Source organism: Primulina eburnea, chromosome 9 (genome assembly GCF_022965805.1).
Source record: "Primulina eburnea isolate SZY01 chromosome 9, ASM2296580v1, whole genome shotgun sequence".
Lineage (NCBI taxonomy): Eukaryota > Viridiplantae > Streptophyta > Magnoliopsida > Lamiales > Gesneriaceae > Primulina > Primulina eburnea.
The window spans coordinates 33248747-33267703 of NC_133109.1; the positions used below are offsets into that span (position 1 = coordinate 33248747).

The 18957-nt window shown below is 36.4% G+C and overlaps 2 protein-coding genes across 3 annotated transcripts; both read left to right on the forward strand.

Annotated features, from left to right (window-relative positions):
• The first annotated feature begins 4037 nt into the window (after positions 1–4037).
• LOC140841860 (putative pentatricopeptide repeat-containing protein At3g18840) lies at positions 4038–11195 on the forward strand. Of its 2 annotated transcripts, XM_073209574.1 has the most exons (8): positions 4099–5954; positions 8690–8748; positions 9020–9117; positions 9493–9544; positions 9692–9755; positions 10193–10288; positions 10573–10645; positions 10732–11195. In XM_073209574.1, the coding sequence occupies exons 1-8, from the start codon at positions 4443–4445 to the stop codon at positions 10842–10844; spliced, it is 2067 nt and encodes a 688-aa protein (XP_073065675.1). In that variant the 5' UTR covers positions 4099–4442; the 3' UTR covers positions 10845–11195. The 2 variants fall into 2 exon arrangements, 1 of the variants encoding a protein (XP_073065675.1); XR_012120276.1 differs by lacking the exons at positions 8690–8748; positions 9020–9117; positions 9493–9544; ... (2 more) ...; positions 10573–10645; positions 10732–11195 and adding an exon at positions 6788–7422 and having other exon boundaries at positions 4038–6694.
• Positions 11196–14073: 2878 nt separating this feature from the next.
• LOC140841861 (arabinosyltransferase RRA3-like) lies at positions 14074–16627 on the forward strand. The gene is made up of 2 exons (XM_073209575.1): positions 14074–14344; positions 15262–16627. Exons 1-2 carry the CDS (start codon positions 14153–14155, stop codon positions 16387–16389), a joined length of 1320 nt encoding a protein of 439 aa, XP_073065676.1. The 5' UTR covers positions 14074–14152; the 3' UTR covers positions 16390–16627.
• Positions 16628–18957: the final 2330 nt, after the last annotated feature.

The following is an 18957-nucleotide window of genomic DNA, read 5'->3' on the forward strand; positions in this document are numbered from 1 at the left end:
CATCCGCCTTAGATTGAACAAAACTTATGGACTGAAGGACGGTTTTAAGTTTGTCAAACCAAGCACGTGGGGCTTGTTTGAGTCCATATATGGCTTTATTGAGACGGCACACAAGCGGTATTCCAGATTGAGAGCGTTCAAAACCAGGAGGTTGCTGCATAAAAATTGTTTCTTGAAGATGTCCATTAAGAAACGCATTGTTGACATCTAACTGTTGTAAGGACCATCTCTTGGACAGAGCAATAGTAAGCACAACCCGAATTGTTGTCGGTTTAATGACCGGGCTAAAAGTTTCAGTGTAATCAAGACCAGCTGTTTGAGAGTAGCCTTTAGCTACAAGCCGGGCTTTATATCGAGCCACAGAGCCATCAGCAAGAGTTTTAACTTTGAAGACCCACTTGCAGCCAATAATGGAAGCATTTGCAGGGGCAGGAACTAAGTTCCATGTCTGATTTTGAATCAATGCATCATATTCTGATCGCATAGCTTGGCGCCATTTAGAATGAGAGAAGGCCTCATTGAGAGACAGTGGTTCATGAACCTTAAGAAGCTGCGTGGCATACACCTTAGGTTTATAGATACCATCTTTAGACCGAGTAAGCATTGGATGGACATTCATAGGAGATGGTTCAGATGGCTGAGGAACAACCGAAGGAGAGAAAGTAGAGACAAGAGGTGCAGGAGAGGTAATATCAGGGGATGCTGGGGGAACAAAGTGTTGTGGGGAAGATTCTGTAGAGGATGGAGGAATGTATGGCAGTGTAGGTTGTGGAATGGAAGGGAGAAGTAGAGAAGGAGTGGAAGAATTAATAGGGATAGTGGGGGCATCGGAAGTGTGTGCAAAAGGAAATGTTAGTTCATCAAATTTGACATGTCGGGAGATGTAAATGCGACCATTATCACTTAAGCACTTGTATCCCTTATGATGAGGGCTATATCCCAAAAACGTGCAAGGTTGAGATCTAAACTCAAGCTTATGAGAGTTGTAGGGGCGAAGATAGGGAAAACAACGACACCCGAAAACTCGAAGAAGAGAGTAATCTAGAGTAGCAGTGGTGAGACTTGTAAGTGGGACTGCCCCATGTGTGGCCGTGGTGGGGAGACGGTTTATGAGATAGACTGCAGTGGTGAAAGCATCATCCCAGAATCTAAGGGGCATGTGAGCATGAGCAAGAAGAGATAGACCCATGTCAACAATATGTCGGTGTTTTCTTTCAACGACTCCATTTTGTTCGGAAGTGTGAGGACAAGTCCGACGATGATCAATGCCAAAATGTTGAAAGAAGGAAACAAGAGGTCTAAATTCACCTCCCCAATCAGTTTGGATGGCCTTGATTTTGGTGTCAAATTGAACTTCCACTTGAGTTTTGAATTGAAGAAAAATTCGAAATACCTCAGATTTGGTTTTGAGGAAAAATACCCACGTAAATCTACTATAAGCATCGACAAAGCTAAGGTAGTAACGAAAACCATTGGTGGATATAGTGTGAGACGGTCCCCATACGTCGGAGTAAATTAATTGTAATGGTTTGTTATAGCTTGTATTAGAGGAATGAAACGATAAACGATGACTTTTGCCAAGTTCACATGAGGAGCAAAAATTGAAATTGTCATTCCTTGAAAGGGGAACATTACAGTACTGTAAAATAGACTTGACAGTAGCTAAGGTTGGGTGTCCTAATCTATTGTGCCAGTGGTTAAGTATGGATGGTGCAAATGTGGGAAGATCTTGGAGCACTTGATTGGAAGAGGAATGAGCTGAAAAAGATTGAGCTGCGAGGCAAGCTGGTGCAGAGGACGAGAGAGAAACCGATTGTCCAAGGGAGAATCGATAGAGTCCCTCATGCAACGTGCCTTTGAGGAGGAGTTTCCCTGATGTGCGATCCTTCACAGCACAAAAAGTGGGGTGAAATTCAAAGAAAACACCATTATCTGTGGCAAATTTAATAACACTAAGTAAATTTTTGGTAATTAGTGGAACTCGAAGGAGTTGCTTTAAATGAAGGGCACGAGATGATAAAGGAGAATAAAATTGAGAGTTTCCAATGTGAGTGATATGCAAACCTGTTCCATCTCCCATATGAATTTTACCTCCACCACTGTACTCAGATCCAAGAGAAAAATTGGAGAGATCATTGGTGACATGATGTGAGGCACCGGAATCTGGAAACCACCATTCATCAGGAACTATCTCAGATTGTGTCATGGCAGCAGCGGCTGTGGGATTGTGAGCAAAGTCAGGGCGAGCATGTTGGGTATTGGTTGGGGCAGTCCGATGTTCCTTGTGAGCAGGGGCAAATTCTTTGTCAAACCTGTGGTAACATTTCTCAGCTACATGACCGGTGTAGCCACATATTTGGCATGTAGGTCGATTGTTGTTGTTTCCGAACCAACCTTTTCTGCCTCCGCGATGAGATCGACCATAACCACGACCTCTTCGATTGGACTGTCCCTGCGAGTAGTTGTGATTCTTTGGTTGTGATGCATTGGTATAATTAACTGTGGGAGGAGTCCCTTCAGCATTGATCGTGTATGATTCAATGCGACCTTCATGTGAGAGTAGTAGAGCTCCTACTTCAGAAAATGACAGTGCTTCAATACGAGATGTCACATGCACTACAACAGAGTCGTATTCCATTCCCACTCCACCAAGAATATAGAGTATTTGATCGTCTTCAGAGATTAAATGACCACATGATGCCAATGTATCTACAATACCCTTCATCTTGCTAAGGTAATCCTTCATACTGAGATTACCCTTCTTTAAAGTCTGCAATTGAAGCTTGTATTGCATTATACGAGCTTTGGATCGAGTAGCAAAAAGAGTAGAGATCCTTTTCCAGATTTGAGCTGATGTGTGGCAGCCAACCATTTGGCCTTGTACTCCTTCAGTCATGGAGGCTAACAAGAAAGAAAAGAGGAGTTGATCATGTCTATGCCATGCTACATATACTGGATTCAGTCCTTCCATATGATCGTCATTGAGAACGATTTTGGGTGGAATGAAGGACGATTCATCAATGAAGGATTCGAGACCCAAGCCACGAATGCCAGCCAAGATTTGAAGATTCCACAGCAAGAAATTCTCATCACTGAGTTTGACAGAATTAATCTGATTTGCTGGGTTTATTGTTATCGGAGTGGTGGAGGAATTGGTGAACACGGTGGAGCTTGATCCAAGATTCGAAGTGGCTTCCGCCATTGGCTCTGATACCAAGTTAGGAAAATAGAAAGAAGAGAATTTAGAGAAATATGCTGTGGAAAATCTTGAATCTCATTGATTACTGAATGAAGCAATACAAATGTGTTTATATACAATTGTTAAGAATAAACCAAAAAAGAATAATAAAGAGATAATATCCTAATCTGTTACAACAGCAAAACAGAAGATGCTTCTTGTATCTTCCAGAAGCACTACAGCTGATATCCGCTACACTCAAGTGCATGACATCACTTGACTAATCATGTCGGAAACACGACTAAAGAAAACATCAATGGACAACCACTGGTGTGAGGAGTAAGATATGAAAAATGCCGTCTACTGCAAACGAAAATGAGACAATATATTTGTTGAGTTACCCAAGTGATGGTTTTGAATAATATATATAAAACTTGTTATTATGCTTCCATTGCCAACGTTGTATATTTGTTGCACTCGGCTACTTGTTTAACACGAAGAAATTCTCTCAGCGATAAAAAGGAAATAAGATGTTTTGGTAAGAGGTAGAACAAAAATAGCCGGAAGCAAAACAGAAGTCTCTTAATTGGAATTGGAATAGAGGTGTGAGTCTGAAACGGAACAAAACTTTGATCTGTCAGAACTGTCGACTACTTGGGACAATATCTAGGAAAAACAAATATCTAGAATAACTTCTACGTACGACTAGTTTGCTCTGTCGTATTCAAATGGCTAGTTCCTTGCGTTATAAAAACATAGCTGAAGATCAAGTGAAGCAGCATGAAAGCTACTGACGTATTGGTAAACATATATAAAGTCACCTGAAAGTCTTGTCTTAGCATTCGTGCAAAATTTGCCCGATGGATTTCTTCATATATATATCGTGTTGTCTCTCTATTCTTTTCACTTATCTCCATTTATACTAACGCTTACTAATTAAGGGGAAAAAAAGAGGAGAACTACTTCCCTTCCCGCGCTACTTCTCATCCAAACTATGCCATTCCGCCCCGGTTCCGATAAGTCTTAGTTCCGGAATCCTATCAAAATTCTTTCCTAAGCCTTGCCATTTACAAGCACCACGAACAACCGCCGGATAGTTAAGTACTCGTCTGAGTAGATTGATAAACGGACCACTTTACTTGGTTTAATATGTATATGCGAAAGAAAGCAATTGCTCGGGAAGCTGTACTTTGAAGAAGTTAGCCTGATAAATTCTCGTCTTGGGACAAATTTTCTTTTTTGTTCCATATTTTGCATTCAGGACATGAGAGCGCTGGGAGAGGCTCTCAAATGTCATGTTCACGCCATAAAATATGGTTTTGTCAATGCAATTTTCATCACCAATAACCTCATCGGTTTGTACTCCGACCATGGCTCGATTGAAGCTGCTCATAAACTGTTCAATGAAATGTCGGAGCGAAATGTGTATTCTTGGAACACTATCATGAACGCTTACATCAAGTCTCGAAACTTGAGCCAAGCACGGACCCTTTTTGATTCTTGTCCGTGTAGAGACACGGTTACGTATAATTCAATGATTTCTGGCTATGCACGCTCCGGCAGACATGAGAATGAGGCTATTGAACTGCTTATTCAGATGCAATGTGATGACGATGCGGGTCGAATTGATGAGTTTACATTGACAACAATGCTTAACATGATCGCAAAGTTAAGGATCTTTGATTATGGAAGGCAGCTACATTCATTCATGGTAAAGAGTGGAAATGACTTGAGTTCATTCGCGTTGAGTTCTTTGATAGACATGTACTCTAAATGTGGGAATTTTCTTGATTGTTGCTGGATTTTTAGAGATGGGTCATTGATGGATTTGGTTGTGAAGAATACTATGTTGGCTGCTTGTTTTAGAGAAGGCGAGCTAGAAATGGCTCAGAATATATTCATGATCAAACCAGAGTTAAACGATAATGTGTCGTGGAACACGATGATCTCGGGATATTTACAGAATGGGCATGAGATGGAGGCTATTGAGTCGTTTAAGTGTATGGCAGAGGTGGGATTTCAGTGGAATGAGCACACTTTTGCTAGTTTATTGGTTTCTTCTACTTTAAAGAGTTTGGCAATAGGAAAGGAAGTTCATTCATTGGTTTTGAAAGAAGGAATGCTTTCAAATCCATTTATCAGTAGTGGCATTGTTGATATTTATTGCAAGTGCGGTAATATGAGGTATGCTGAGATTGTTCACGAATCATTTGGAATGGGGAACTTATTCTCTACCACGTCAATGATTGTCGGTTATTCTGCAGAAGATGACATGATAAAAGCCAGAAGGCTTTTCGATTTGTCAGAGGAGAAAAATTATGTCATGTGGACCGCCATCATTACTGGTTATACAAAATTACAAAAATGTGAGGATGCTTTTGTTCTCTTCCGCAAGTTTACAGCGGAGGAGAAAACTGTTCCAGATCTTCTGATTCTTATTAGTTTGCTTGGAGCTAGTGCTATACTAGCCAGCATGGTACTTGGGAAGCAAATCCATGCTTATACAATAAGAACCGGAGTAAAAATGGATGAGAAAGCCTCATGTGCCTTGGTTGACATGTACTCGAAATGTGGCAGTATAATATATGCACAGAGGGTTTTCGAAAGAATTAGCCGACGAGATTCTGTCATTTACAATGTGATGATAGCCGGTTGTGCCCATCATGGGTATGAAAATGAAGCTACAAATTTATTTGAGGAAATGATGGAGCGAGGCCTTCAACCTGATGCAGTCACCTTCATTGCACTTCTATCTGCATGCCGCCACAGAGGATTAGTGGAAGATGGAGAAAAGTACTTTTCGCTAATGACAAGAGATTATGGAATACCACCTGAAATCGACCACTATTCTTGTATGGTTGACTTGTATGTGAGGTCAAATCAACTCAAAAAGGCCTTAACCTTCGTTGGAAAGGTAGATGTTAAACCTGATTCTGTTATGTGGAGCACATTCTTGAATGCTTGCCAGGGTAATGGAAACCATGAAGTTGCACAAATGGCAGAGAGCAAGCTACTAGAAATTGAAGGTGATAATGGAGCACGATACGTCCAACTGGCCAGTGTATATGCATCAGGGGGCAAGTGGGATGAAATGGGGAGGGTAATGAATAAGATGAGAGGGAACGAAGTTAAAAAGATGACTGGTTGCAGTTGGTTGCACGTCGGGAGTGGAGTTCATATCTTTACCTCGGGGGACAGATCGCACTCAGATGCCAAGGCTATGTATTGTACCCTAGGAAACTTGACTCGTGACATTTATGATACAGATGCCTCGACAAAAAAGACTCAGACATTAGATGATCTTTATCTGGACATGTGTCTTTAAATATTTCTGCTTTCATCAGATGGCATAATAGGCATTTAACCAAGCATATATTGCCATAACAAAAACTGTGGTTGATGGTAATGATGTTGTTTCTTGCTTTCACGTTTGTCTTAGAAAGTGGATAACTCAGAATTTTGAATACTCGTGCTTTACGCATGAGTCATATGAATCCAGAACAAGAGTATTTACAGGTACATAATCGTTATCATCTGTATTTCTGTCTCTCTCTCTCATTACCTTTCTGTTGATATCGATCTCATTCTTGAAAATTTCACGTGTCACAGATCAGCTCTCAAGTGATCGGCTGTTTTGAAGACAATCTCTTACAGGTCACTCTATAATATAAAATCCGGTTTTGCTACACATACGCCTTCTTTCGGTTGTACAAGACCACAAGTTGTCACGTGTTGATCACTATGATATGTACACATCCACATAGGATGCTGGGGCAACCAAAAGGCGTGGCCAGCACCATTGAAGAAACTATCTTTACTCGTGCTTTAGCAACCACTGAAAGGATTCTCTCCGGACGAGTCCCTTGGTTAGTGAGTTTGATGAGCAAGTTCGTATTACATAGGTCTGGAAGTGCTACCCAACTACCCAAGAATAGAGTCAGTTGTTAACCAACTGTGGCTATCAGATTTTCCTTTTGAACGTCACTCGACAAGCATGACGCTGTGAGCTATGATGGTAACCAGTTAGCGAAGAATGGATACTTCCATTCTTTTAAGTTACGGAAAGAGTGATTTTTAAAAAGTTATGCGATGTAGAATATATGAGATGTAACATTGAGAAACACCATAAAATATATTTATATTTCCCAAAAATGCTATCGTTTCCAGGAAATTTAACCAAAACATGCACATATTTGAATTTAAACATACATTTATCGTTCGAAATATGTATCCAATCATTTTATATTTTACTTTGAGATCAATAAAAAAAATAATAGCCTTCACCTATTATAATGAATAAAAATCATTTTATGCAAGGATAATACTTTAATAATAATAGGAGTAGGTTTTTGTGAGACGGTCTCACAAATCTTTATATGTGAGACGATTTTTTGTGAGACGGTATCATAAATCTTTATCTATGAGACGGTCTCACGAATATTTATCTATGTGACGAGTGAATCCTACCGATATTGACTATAAAAAATATTAAACTTAGCATAAAAAGTAATATTTTTTCATGGATGGCCCAAATAAGATATTCGTCTCACAAAATAAGACCCATAAAATCGTCTCACACAATTTTTTGATTAGAATCTCGTAAACTTATAAATGACGTAGGTTTTTAAAATGTTTTGGGTACAGTTCTTATTTTCTTAATAAACCGCGGTTTAGAGAAAAAAATTCAAATTGAACCGTACTTTATAACTCGGTTCAAATTTCTTCTTCTCTTTTTTGGTTTTAAAACCACACGGATCCACGTGAGCCTGAATCGAAAGAGGGTAATCCGAAGCCTGGTTGGTGCTTTCTCGTTTCTTCGAGTACTCACGCGAGTTCCGATTCGAGCAAGAAGGGTTTACATTAAACAGAGAGTTGTCGTTAAGCCACCCCTTTTTGAGTAAAAAATCCTTCCGGCGTGATCCTGTTTCTCTGGAGCAAAATAGACGACGTTGATTCGGGGTTAAACGACGTTGCCTTAACCGTGAATTGAATCGTGAAAATGGCTCTATTCGCATCCAGCATGTCCAGCGAGGTGAGTTTTTCAAGGCTTTTGATTTTCTGCTGGTTTTCGGAGATCATATAATCAGGTCATCTTGTGGTGTTCAGTGAAAATACTGTGTTGGGTTAGAATTTTGTTGGAATACTCTTCAATTCAGCTTATTATATAGAACTATTGGATGCTTTCGTATTCTGTTCGCTTTTTTTCTAATTGGAGTCGATCAAGTGATATTGGTTTATTCTGTTGACAAGCATGTGAAACTATAAAAATTAATATGTCCCTTTTTGGATCTACTATATGATTGTCGGAATTGGTGAAGGGTAGGCTGTGGTATGGCTCGAAATTTGGAAGAGTTTGTGTTTTAGTATTTCCTGTGCTAGTGTGAGGGAAGAGCGAGTTGGATTTATTGGCATTTAATATTGTTTGAGTGATTTACTGCTCTCTTTTTCTACGTAGTAATGCGATTGGTGCTTGGTATTGTGATTTATTGCTTACAACACTAATAATTCCAGGCTGGGCTTCGACTACTTCTCTGTCCCCTGGGTTCTAATATTGTGGTTCGCACCGCATGGTGAGCTTTGAATTTTGTGTTAGTTAAAGAAATGTAGCTTTGAATCTGTTACCATAAGTCTACTTCACTCACATGGTGACATCACAGGCGTGTACAGTTTGGTGAGGTCATTCAATTCCTTATGCTATATCAGTTGTACTTTTAGGAAAATTACAGCAATGATTTGTGGAGCTGAAATTTTCTCAACATTCACTGTTAAGAGTTAGACTTTTATTTGCTCGTGGGATCTGGAATGTTGATAATCCATTGACGATATGAATGTCTCTTGTAGCTGTTCTGTGGGGATTGTCTTGCCTGTATATTCTACATTTAAAGCCATCGAGGCAAAAGATCAAGATGAACAGCAGAAATGGCTTTTGTATTGGGCTGGTTAGTCAAATTGTTAAAATTATTATCTACACATTTATGGTCAAATAAGATCAAATTAGTCCTATCTTCAGAGTTATGCTCCTGTTTTTTAAAATATTCATGTTAAGAGAGTTGTATAGTTTGTTGCCTGGTGTTTGAGTTGCCAAAAAAAATTTGTATTTAATTTTTTAGTGCCTTATGTCTATTGTTACTCAAGAATGCTGTCCTATCACAATTTTTATTATAATTTTAGCTTGTAGGATGGGATGACAGACTTATATATGTTTTCCAGAACTAAAACTAAACTTACATCTGTTGAAACCTTGAAATCATGTAATCTTATTGACTTATCCTGTTTACTACCTTAACTGAATATAGTTGATCACATGTTTGCAGCTTATGGATCTTTCAGTGTTGTCGAGTTGTTCACAGATAAATTTCTCTATTGGTAATTTTAGACCTATTTTCTTGCTTCATTTTCCATCTGATTAAGGCTCACTGCCCACGCTTACGTAACCTCAATATAATATTTCTTTGTCTCTCTCGATTGTTTGGTAATCTTAGATTTTGATTTAAGTTTGTTTTGTCTTTTCAGGTTTCCTCTCTACTATCATATGAAGTTTGCATTTCTCGTATGGCTTCAACTGCCATCTGTCGACGTAAGCTCATGCATTTCACTTTTCTTGTTTCACTTGCAATGTTATTTGTCTTTGCTCTTTTCTCAAGTTATATTTGAATTGTGGAATTACCCATCAGTTGTAACACCATATCATGTTCATGATAAATATGTTTCACGATGGAGGATGGAACTTTGCTGCCTATTAACCTGAAATTATGAAATAATTCATCTGTAAGAAGCTTACCTAGCCAAGCTTTATTGGTTCATGAGACTGCAAATGAGTGGTTCTGTTGATTGTAAAATACATTATAATGGTGGGGTTTTTTTTCCTATGATTTTCTTTTTTTCTTGTGTGAAAAGATTCCTGTGGTTTACATTGCAGGTATTAAATATTTTAACGTTTCTAACATGAATCATTGTATAATTATGTTTCACTTTTGTTTGTGAATCTTTCGCTTCTCTCTCTTGTTTTGACAGGGAGCAAGGAAATTATATATGAATCATCTGCGCCCTTTTCTCCTAAGGCATCAGCCAAGACTGGATCAACTTGTGGGTTTCTTATACGGTGAAATGGTGAATACTTATCTTCTGCCTTTGTGATGCTTGACATTTTTGCTGGATCAGAGATGTTTTAGTTCATTTTGATTGTGTTACTCCCTTCCCCTCTCTCCTAGAGGACCTATAATTTTTCTTGTGAAATTTACGCAGGCAGAACGGGAAGTGTAGTGTTCTTATTAGTAGGAATTCTGGCCACTTCATATACATGCATTTTTTTGAGGAACTTTTCACAGAAATTAGCGACTGAATGTATCAGTTCCCACTTCCCAACTCATATCAGCTATGCCTGTATCTTGCAGGCTAAATTTATAAGCAATCATGAAGCAGAAATCCAATTTGCAAAGACGCTACTTTTCAAGATTCTACTATCAGGTGTTCTCATTAATATGAAGTTGCTGTTATTTGGGGGGTACAATTCCATTACAATAATTCTCATACCACTCGCTCCATCTTACCAGCTAATGACGTGGTCAAGGAAATTATTCACCCGGGGCAAAGGCGAGTTAATTATGCTGCTATAGAAGCTCCTCCTGAAACTGGGGACACTTCAGAATCAGAAGATGAAGAGTGATGATATGTTTTATTGAAATAGGAACAAGTTGCTACCGACGAAAACACTCATATGTGATGGCATGAGATTATGCATCCGGTTGTGTATGTCCGCATTATCAGGAGAATTAATCACTTACAACCACAAATGCCAGTCAGCTGAAAAATGAGCTGCAGCTTGACATGGGAATACAAAGGACATTTTATGCTAATTCTTTTGGTAAAGGTTTGGATATATTGTAGGTATGTGGATTTAAAATCCTCCCTGTTTCATGTTAAACTTTTGAGTTTTGTGCCTAACAGTTGCAGTTGTTTCCAAATCGTTCCATATTTTCAATACTGAACGTATTTGAAATCCGTATAGAATTTTTTTTATGTGTGTTTTTTTGCGAAACAAACTTTTCTGATAAATTTTTTTTGGAAAATATGTTAAAAATCTTGACGCAAATTTGTTTTCTTTTCGCAAAAGAGAGATTCTTTTTATTTCAAATGTTATATCTCGTGAAAATATGTCCAGCGAATGATGTCACATAGATAAAATATTTTATTTTTATGTTTGGGTATTCTTAAAATTTAAAATACAATTTATTGTTGTTTTTTATTCCTAATACATAAATTATTTGATTAATTGGCATATAATTATAAAAAAAACTAGTATCCCATTTCGTTCATTTCCTGAAAATGCAGAAGGGGATGAAAACTGAAGCCATTTCTCAGTATGTTGTTTTTTTATATGGATATTTTCTGTGTGAAAGATGGAAATTGGTCTTCTTCTTTTTTCTCATTTTTTTTTTTTTTTTTTTTTTTTGCTTTAAAAAGATGATAATCATGATGACGATGATGATATTGTTTGGGAGTAATTGTTTCTTAAAAATAATAAATGTAATGAGTTGATAGTTTTCCTTTTTCTGTACATTAATGGTACAAATTAAAATACTTTCTGTCCATTTTATATTTGATATTTTACCAATATTTTCCCTATTTTAATCATTACACATTTCTTCCTTTTATTAATATTAATACAGTATATTTTGTTAATTAGAAATTTATATTATTAAATTTTTTGGTGTGCAATAATTATAAGTTTATTATAATTTATTTGTTTAAATCATTGCTAAAAGTTATAATGAAAGTAATTATGCAATTTTTTTTACTTTTATTTAGCGGGTTGGAATGAGTTTGTGTAACCCGCAAATTTCACGACCATTTTGACAACTCTACTGAAATCATGTTTTTTATTTTGCAAATATTTGTTACTTTAAAAATGAATAAATTATATAATATATTCAACGTGGACTATTAAAATTGGCATATTTCTTCTAGCACTTGTCGAATTAAACGACCCTTTTGTATCTTGAAGGGTTTAGATACGAAGAATTATTTTTTATAAGGTCGCTCTTTATTTTACCTCATATAATATTAACATTTTGATATAGACTCATTTTCTTCACTCACATTAAAAAAAAAAAAGTTGGATGATAATTCAAAGCGAAAAAGAATAAGTAGAATTTGAGTGATTTTTGGTCGATGTCGATGTTGTTGCATGGTGTGCACGCCATCTATGACCAACTTACTAACTTTTCCTCTTTGATAAACCTATAGCAACTAACAAGATACATGGGTAAAATGCATTGGGAATCTATGTTATCATAAGAGAGAAGTTTGTGAAATAATAGAGATATAATTTCCTACTATTCTAAAATTATTGTTCAAATTATTAGGAAAAATAATTTTTTTTATTCCACTAACTTTGTCTATTTTTTGTTTTGGTTTATCAATTTTTCAAATTTTGATCTTGGAAGAATAACTTTGGACGTTTAGCTTTCATTCATATTTTGTCGGAGTGCTGACATAACATCAGAAAATGCTGATATAACACCATAAAATAACGATATGGTTTTGAATAATGTAGACATGACAATAAAAATTATTAAGTCTTATGTGATTTCAATAATTGGAACAAAATAAAAAAAAAAAACTAAAAATTATTATATCAAAATCAAAATTTTAAAACTCAAAATTCGAAAAGTTGGTGAATAAAAAATCATTTTTCCCAATTACTAATCGTGTCCCTAATAAATAAAAATCTAGAAAAGATTTGGCAATACATATATAACCTTTTAGTCTTGTCAAAATTAAACACTTTATTTTTTTAATCAAAAAATTAAGTAATTTGTAATATCACAAATGATGAGTCTAAAAAACAAGGGACCGGGGAATTCGTTGGGTCAATATGAGATTCGATCTCAACTTCTGTTCTGGGTTATTTGCTCTCTGTTTGAGTAGTCGGAACGCATTAACATTCTGAAGGAAGAGTTCGGAGAGGAACGCAGAGTTGAAAAGGCAAATACGGAAGTTGAAGAAAGAGAAGCTTCAACTGGCTGAACAAGGGGAAGATAGTGCTCAGAAACAGGTGTTTGTGAACTTGAGTTTGGCCAAGATCTTGGAAAAAGTTGCAGTAAATGGAGAACTTATTATTGCGCTTGCAAATTCTAATGTGAAGGAAGAGTTGGAAATTTGGTTCACTAGTATCAAGAGATTGGGTACACCTAATAATCTAGTAGTTTGCTTTGGACGATGAAATCGCCATTTTCTGTCAGTCAAACGATGTCCCGGTGTATAAACCAGAGAATAGTAAAGGAGACGAAAACATAGCAGATTGGGCTTCGCACTTCCTACGGCAAATGTAATGTCAACTGTTCTTTTTGCAGTTTATATGTTACTGGATATCTATCAAATGACGCAGGGTTGTCGCCTGTTGGTATGAATGGTATACATGAATGGAGTTCTTGAATACTATCACAAATTCCATAGATGTAAATGAATGGAGTTTGTATATCTTTTTCACATATGGTTTAGTGAATAAATTATTTCAATTTTTACATTTTGTCCACACACACGTTACATTTATTTGAAATCTATTTGATTTGTTTCCATGATTAAAATTTGAAATTTACTCGAATTTATCGATCAAATGCAACTTAAAAGGCAAAATTTGTGTGAGACGGTTTCATAGATCGTATTTTGTGAGACAGATCTTTTATTTAGGTCATCCATGAAAATGTATTATTTTTTATGTTAAAAATATTATTTTTTATTGTGAATATGGGTAGATTAAGTTATATAGATAATAATAAATGTCTATTAACAATTACGACATATTATTTTCTTTAAAATTCAATATTAGTTACAACGGTTGACTTGTCACATTTCGTGTAATATCTATAATTATATTTTATATAATAATAATTCGTAAATTTACAGAGGTTTGCTCCACTCGCTGTCTGGTTCCATTTCCATGGTGCATTAAAACATTCGTGTTCCTCCGCCATGATTGGAGCTCGCAGAGACGGAACAGTGATGAAGAAAGACGGCGGTGGCCAATCACCGAAAGGATCCAGAATCGTCGCCTCAGTAGCTGCCGGAGTTATTGCTGGTTGCATCTTCGCTTTCTTTTATCCCAACGGATTCTTCGTCCCCCTACCTCCCGTCAACCACCTCATCGCGGAATCTAACTCGCAGGTCCCAAGTTCATTTTATACTATATATTCTTACAGTTAATCCGTGGTCAACTTTGTTGGGTGACTGAAAATCGTGTTTTCAGTTCAGGATCTTGTTTTAATTCACTAGAATGATGTGATGTGAAGCCTTGATTGCAATTTCTTAGGTTTATTAACTTATGGTGAATAGTTTCTTCTTGTTTTTGTGGGGAGGGGTGGAGTTTGGACTTACAAAGTACTGTCCAGACATCTTATGAGTTGCTAAATATATCATATGATGCTTTAAATATAATTTTACCTAAATAGGATCTGAAACTAACACGAATAAAATTCCAAGTGTTCGAATTTGGTAAACTATGAGGGATATTTTTCTATCATAAAACTATCGATTCTTCTATTCCATGAGATTGAGCATTTGGGATAAGTATCAGAGTTAGGAGGTCAAACTGACTCCTGGAGCACGAGGACTCGTGGCTTTTTCTGTACAGAGGTGTTCCCAACAGGAGAGACAATTGCCTCCCCACGTCTGAGTTATTTTCAGAGTTTATATATAATTTTTCTACAAATCCATATATTGCCCCCTAAAATATGTCACATCATCACCGAGCTTGTTTCACTCCCCTTCTCCAATTTCTTGGTTCCTCCCCTACAGTTTTATATCATTTGTTTCTGCCGATTTGGGGGAGTTTGTTGCCGCTGATGGCTGTGGAATAGCCAAGATTTGACGTTAAAGAAGTCTACATTTTTTAAGTCTCGCTAGGATGATTATTTGACTACTTTAATGTTTATATAAGGACTATTTGATTCACAAATAGATGCAAGCCGGTGTTTCTTGATATTTTGGTGTGATTGTGTTTACATGAGGTTGTAAATTGTAAAGTTGTGGTATTTTGTTGTCTGAGTATGAGGTTCTCAACTTGGTCTACGTTTATGTTCTAGGTTATTTTCTCTCAGTGCGAGTCGTCAGAACGCATTAACATTTTGAAGGCAGAGTTTGTAGCTGCTTCAGAGAGGAACGCAGAGTTGAAAAAGCAAATACGGAAGTTGAAGGAGAAGCTTCAATTGGCTGAACAGGGGGAAGATAGTGCTCAGAAACAGGTGTTGGTTTTGGGTGAACAGCATAAAACCGGAGCGTTTGGCACTGTGAAAGGATTACGAACCAACCCAACCGTTGTATCTGATGAGTCAGTGAACCCGAGTTTGGCCAAGATCTTGGACAAAATTGCTGTAAATCGAGAACTTATTGTTGCGCTTGCAAATTCCAATGTGAAGGAAGAATTGGAAATTTGGTTCACTAGTATCAAGAGAGTCGGTATACCTAATTATCTAGTTGTTGCTTTGGATGATGAAATTGTCAGTTTCTGTCAGTCAAACGGTGTCCCAGTGTATAAACGAGACACTAGTAAGGGAGACGAAGATAAGGGGTTCGAATCCATTGCAAAAACGGGAGGAAACCATGCTGTTTCAGGACTGAAGTTTCGGTTTTTGAGGGAGTTCTTGCAGCTAGGCTATAGCGTTCTTCTATCGGATATCGATATAGTCTACTTGAAAAATCCATTTGAAAATCTTTACCGGGACTCAGATGTGGAGTCCATGACTGATGGTCACGACAACTCGACGGCTTATGGATATGACGACGTTTTTGACGAACCAAAAATGGGTTGGGCAAGATATGCTCACACGATAAGGATATGGGTGTACAATTCTGGGTTTTTTTACATAAGGCCAACTATCCCATCAATAGAGCTTTTAGATCGTGTGACTGCTCGTTTAGCTCGTGAGAATGCCTGGGACCAAGCTGTATTTAACGAGGAGCTTTTCTTTCCATCACATCCGGGATATGAGGGGCTTCATGCCTCAAAAAGAACTATGGATTACTTTCTCTTCATGAACAGCAAAGTTCTTTTCAAAACCGTTAGAAAGGATCCTAAACTCAGCAAGATTAAGCCTGTTATAGTTCATGTAAACTATCATCCAGACAAGCTTGTGAGAATGAAGGCCGTTGTTGATTACTATGTGAACGGTAAGCTAAATGCCTTGACTCCGTTCCCCGATGGCTCGGAATGATGAGAAGCTCGGCTCGGAATGATAAGAAGCTCTATTTTAACCAGCCATTTGTACCGTTCTCTTGTACCGACATAGTTTGCTTTTATTTTGCAGTTTATATGTTACTGATGTATCTTTCTTTACCAGGCTTTCAAATAAAAGTATGAGAATAGCTTTTATGGATCAAATCAAATGTTTTATTTGGGCAGTTTGATATTATAACTCTTGATTGTTTCTGTAATAAAAATGTGTTATATATCCATATTTCATATAGATAATTATTTGAGTAAACGTTATACTAAGTCTAATCTATGTAATGCGGGTAATTTGATTGTTTCTTCGATTTTGAACAAAGTTACAGTTGAATTTGGAAACTGCTCTATATTTCAAACAAAATAATCTATGTTCTATTAAAAAGTTCTCATGTGTAAAATCTTCCAGTTTCAAATGAAGCAATGACATCAAGACATGAACACTAGACCCGATCACCTAGAAGCCACATGTAATATCTGGAACGATATAACTATTTTAAACTTCTACATCTCCGTCACCACGACAAACTCGTAAGAATTTCAACGCCCACGGATCCAGAAACTTGGATCATTTTGAATCTGTAAGCTCGATGAGCGTCATCAAGTCATGTTTCAGTCCAAAATAATGAAAATGCAGCAGGGATTTGAGATGTGAACTCTACAACCAAAGACTTGCCTCAAGTACGTACTATATTTGGTAAGTCAAGCAGCGAGACCTGACATAAACACCTAAAACAAGATAATAAGATATTGCTTAGGTAGACACCATTCCACGTGAGTCCAATAATGAGACAGCGTAGGCGGCAGTGGAGAAGCTAGATGCTGGATATCTATCTTATTTGCCTTGCTCGTATGAATAGTTCTTGAATACGATATAATTTTTATTTCCTGTTGCATAATTTCCCTTCATAAAACTATTTTGAAGTTGCATCTGGATGTAAGCAAATCAATTCATCGCGAGCTACTAGAAGCTCGACTCAGTAAAAAAACTTGCTCGAAATCATTTGTTAAGCTTATCGAGCTCAACAATTTTATCGCGTCGAGCCCGGATTTAAGGATATTCGGCTCGTAAGCTCACGAGCCCGTCCGCAAGCTCGAGTTCGATCAGTTTGTCGGATCTTGAGTGTACAATAATAAATCGCATTATCCCACGTCGAAATTTGAGTGTAGTAAGTGATTGAAATACTATAAAATGAGATCTCTACCCTTTATATTATCATATTTTAATTGATTTTTTGACTAATAATGTTGGATGAACTTTGTTAGCGTGCTCGAAAATTATATTGTTTAATGAGCTCCATAACGAGCCAAACTCGTTAAACATTATAAATGAACTATTGATAAATCAAACTTAAAATATTCATGAGCTCAAGTCTCGTGATAAAAACTCAAATTGAGTCAAGCTCAAGTCTGTCTATATATGCTTTAAACGAGCCGAGCTCAAGCTTGGTTGCTCGCTCACCTCCTCCATTTGCTCGAGACTATATTGTGTTCCGTTAAAAAAAAATATATTGCTACAAAATTTTAATTAATTAAGAGTGATTGGATTGAGTATTTGAAATCTATTAGATTGATTTTTTTATTAAAAATTTTAGACGACTTTCAAATTTCTCATTTAATTTAATCCAAATCCATCCATAAAATGAAACTTAAAAACAGCTAGGGTGTGTTTGGTTGATATGATTAAATAAGGATAGATGAATAATCGCATAGTTATCTAATGTTTGGTTAAAATTTTATCGTAATATTTTTCAAATATATTTCTAATAAATATATTTAAATTAATTTTAATAAACATAAATTATAATTATAAATATTTAATTCTCTATTTAATATTTTAAAAATATTTATAATTATTTAAAAAAACATATCTGAGGCTTGGAATCAAAGAGGAATCTGATACGTGGCATTGTTTTACCAAACTTTTCTTAGTGGCTTTCGCACACATAGAGATTATTGGTTTCCAGCCTATATACCATCTTCAACTCAAATTGAGATAAGAAAAGGAGAAATTTAAACTCCAGAATAATAATGAATATAAGATTCTTATTTGGAATTTTACAAAACATAAAAGGATTTACTAAAGATATTTCAAAGAAATTAAACAACAGAGGATTTATCGAGGGCCCAAAGAATCATAAATTCATAAAAATCACCCATAAACGCCTTAAACGCCATTTCTCGGCTAAGCAGGCTGAAGGGCTACAACATGAATTTATTTTTCTCGGATAAACTCGAACCTTGTGTTCACCATTTCCTGGTTCATCTTCTTACCTTATGTTCTAACCAAAGACTCTTATATTACATTAGATTCCAGAAATTTAAATAAATCTTTTATTATATCAATCTGATTCCAAGTTACAAATAAATATAGATCATGTCATAGTAAGGAAAATAGTTTAGCACAAATGCTTTAGCCTGTCATTCAGGCTAATCTCTGAAATATAAAAATTAAAATAATAAATAAAAACAGAAAATAAAAACAGTAAACTTACAAAGTTGTAAACAGAACTTCAAACTTTTATTGATTAACTTCAGAAGGGTTGTATACAAGAGA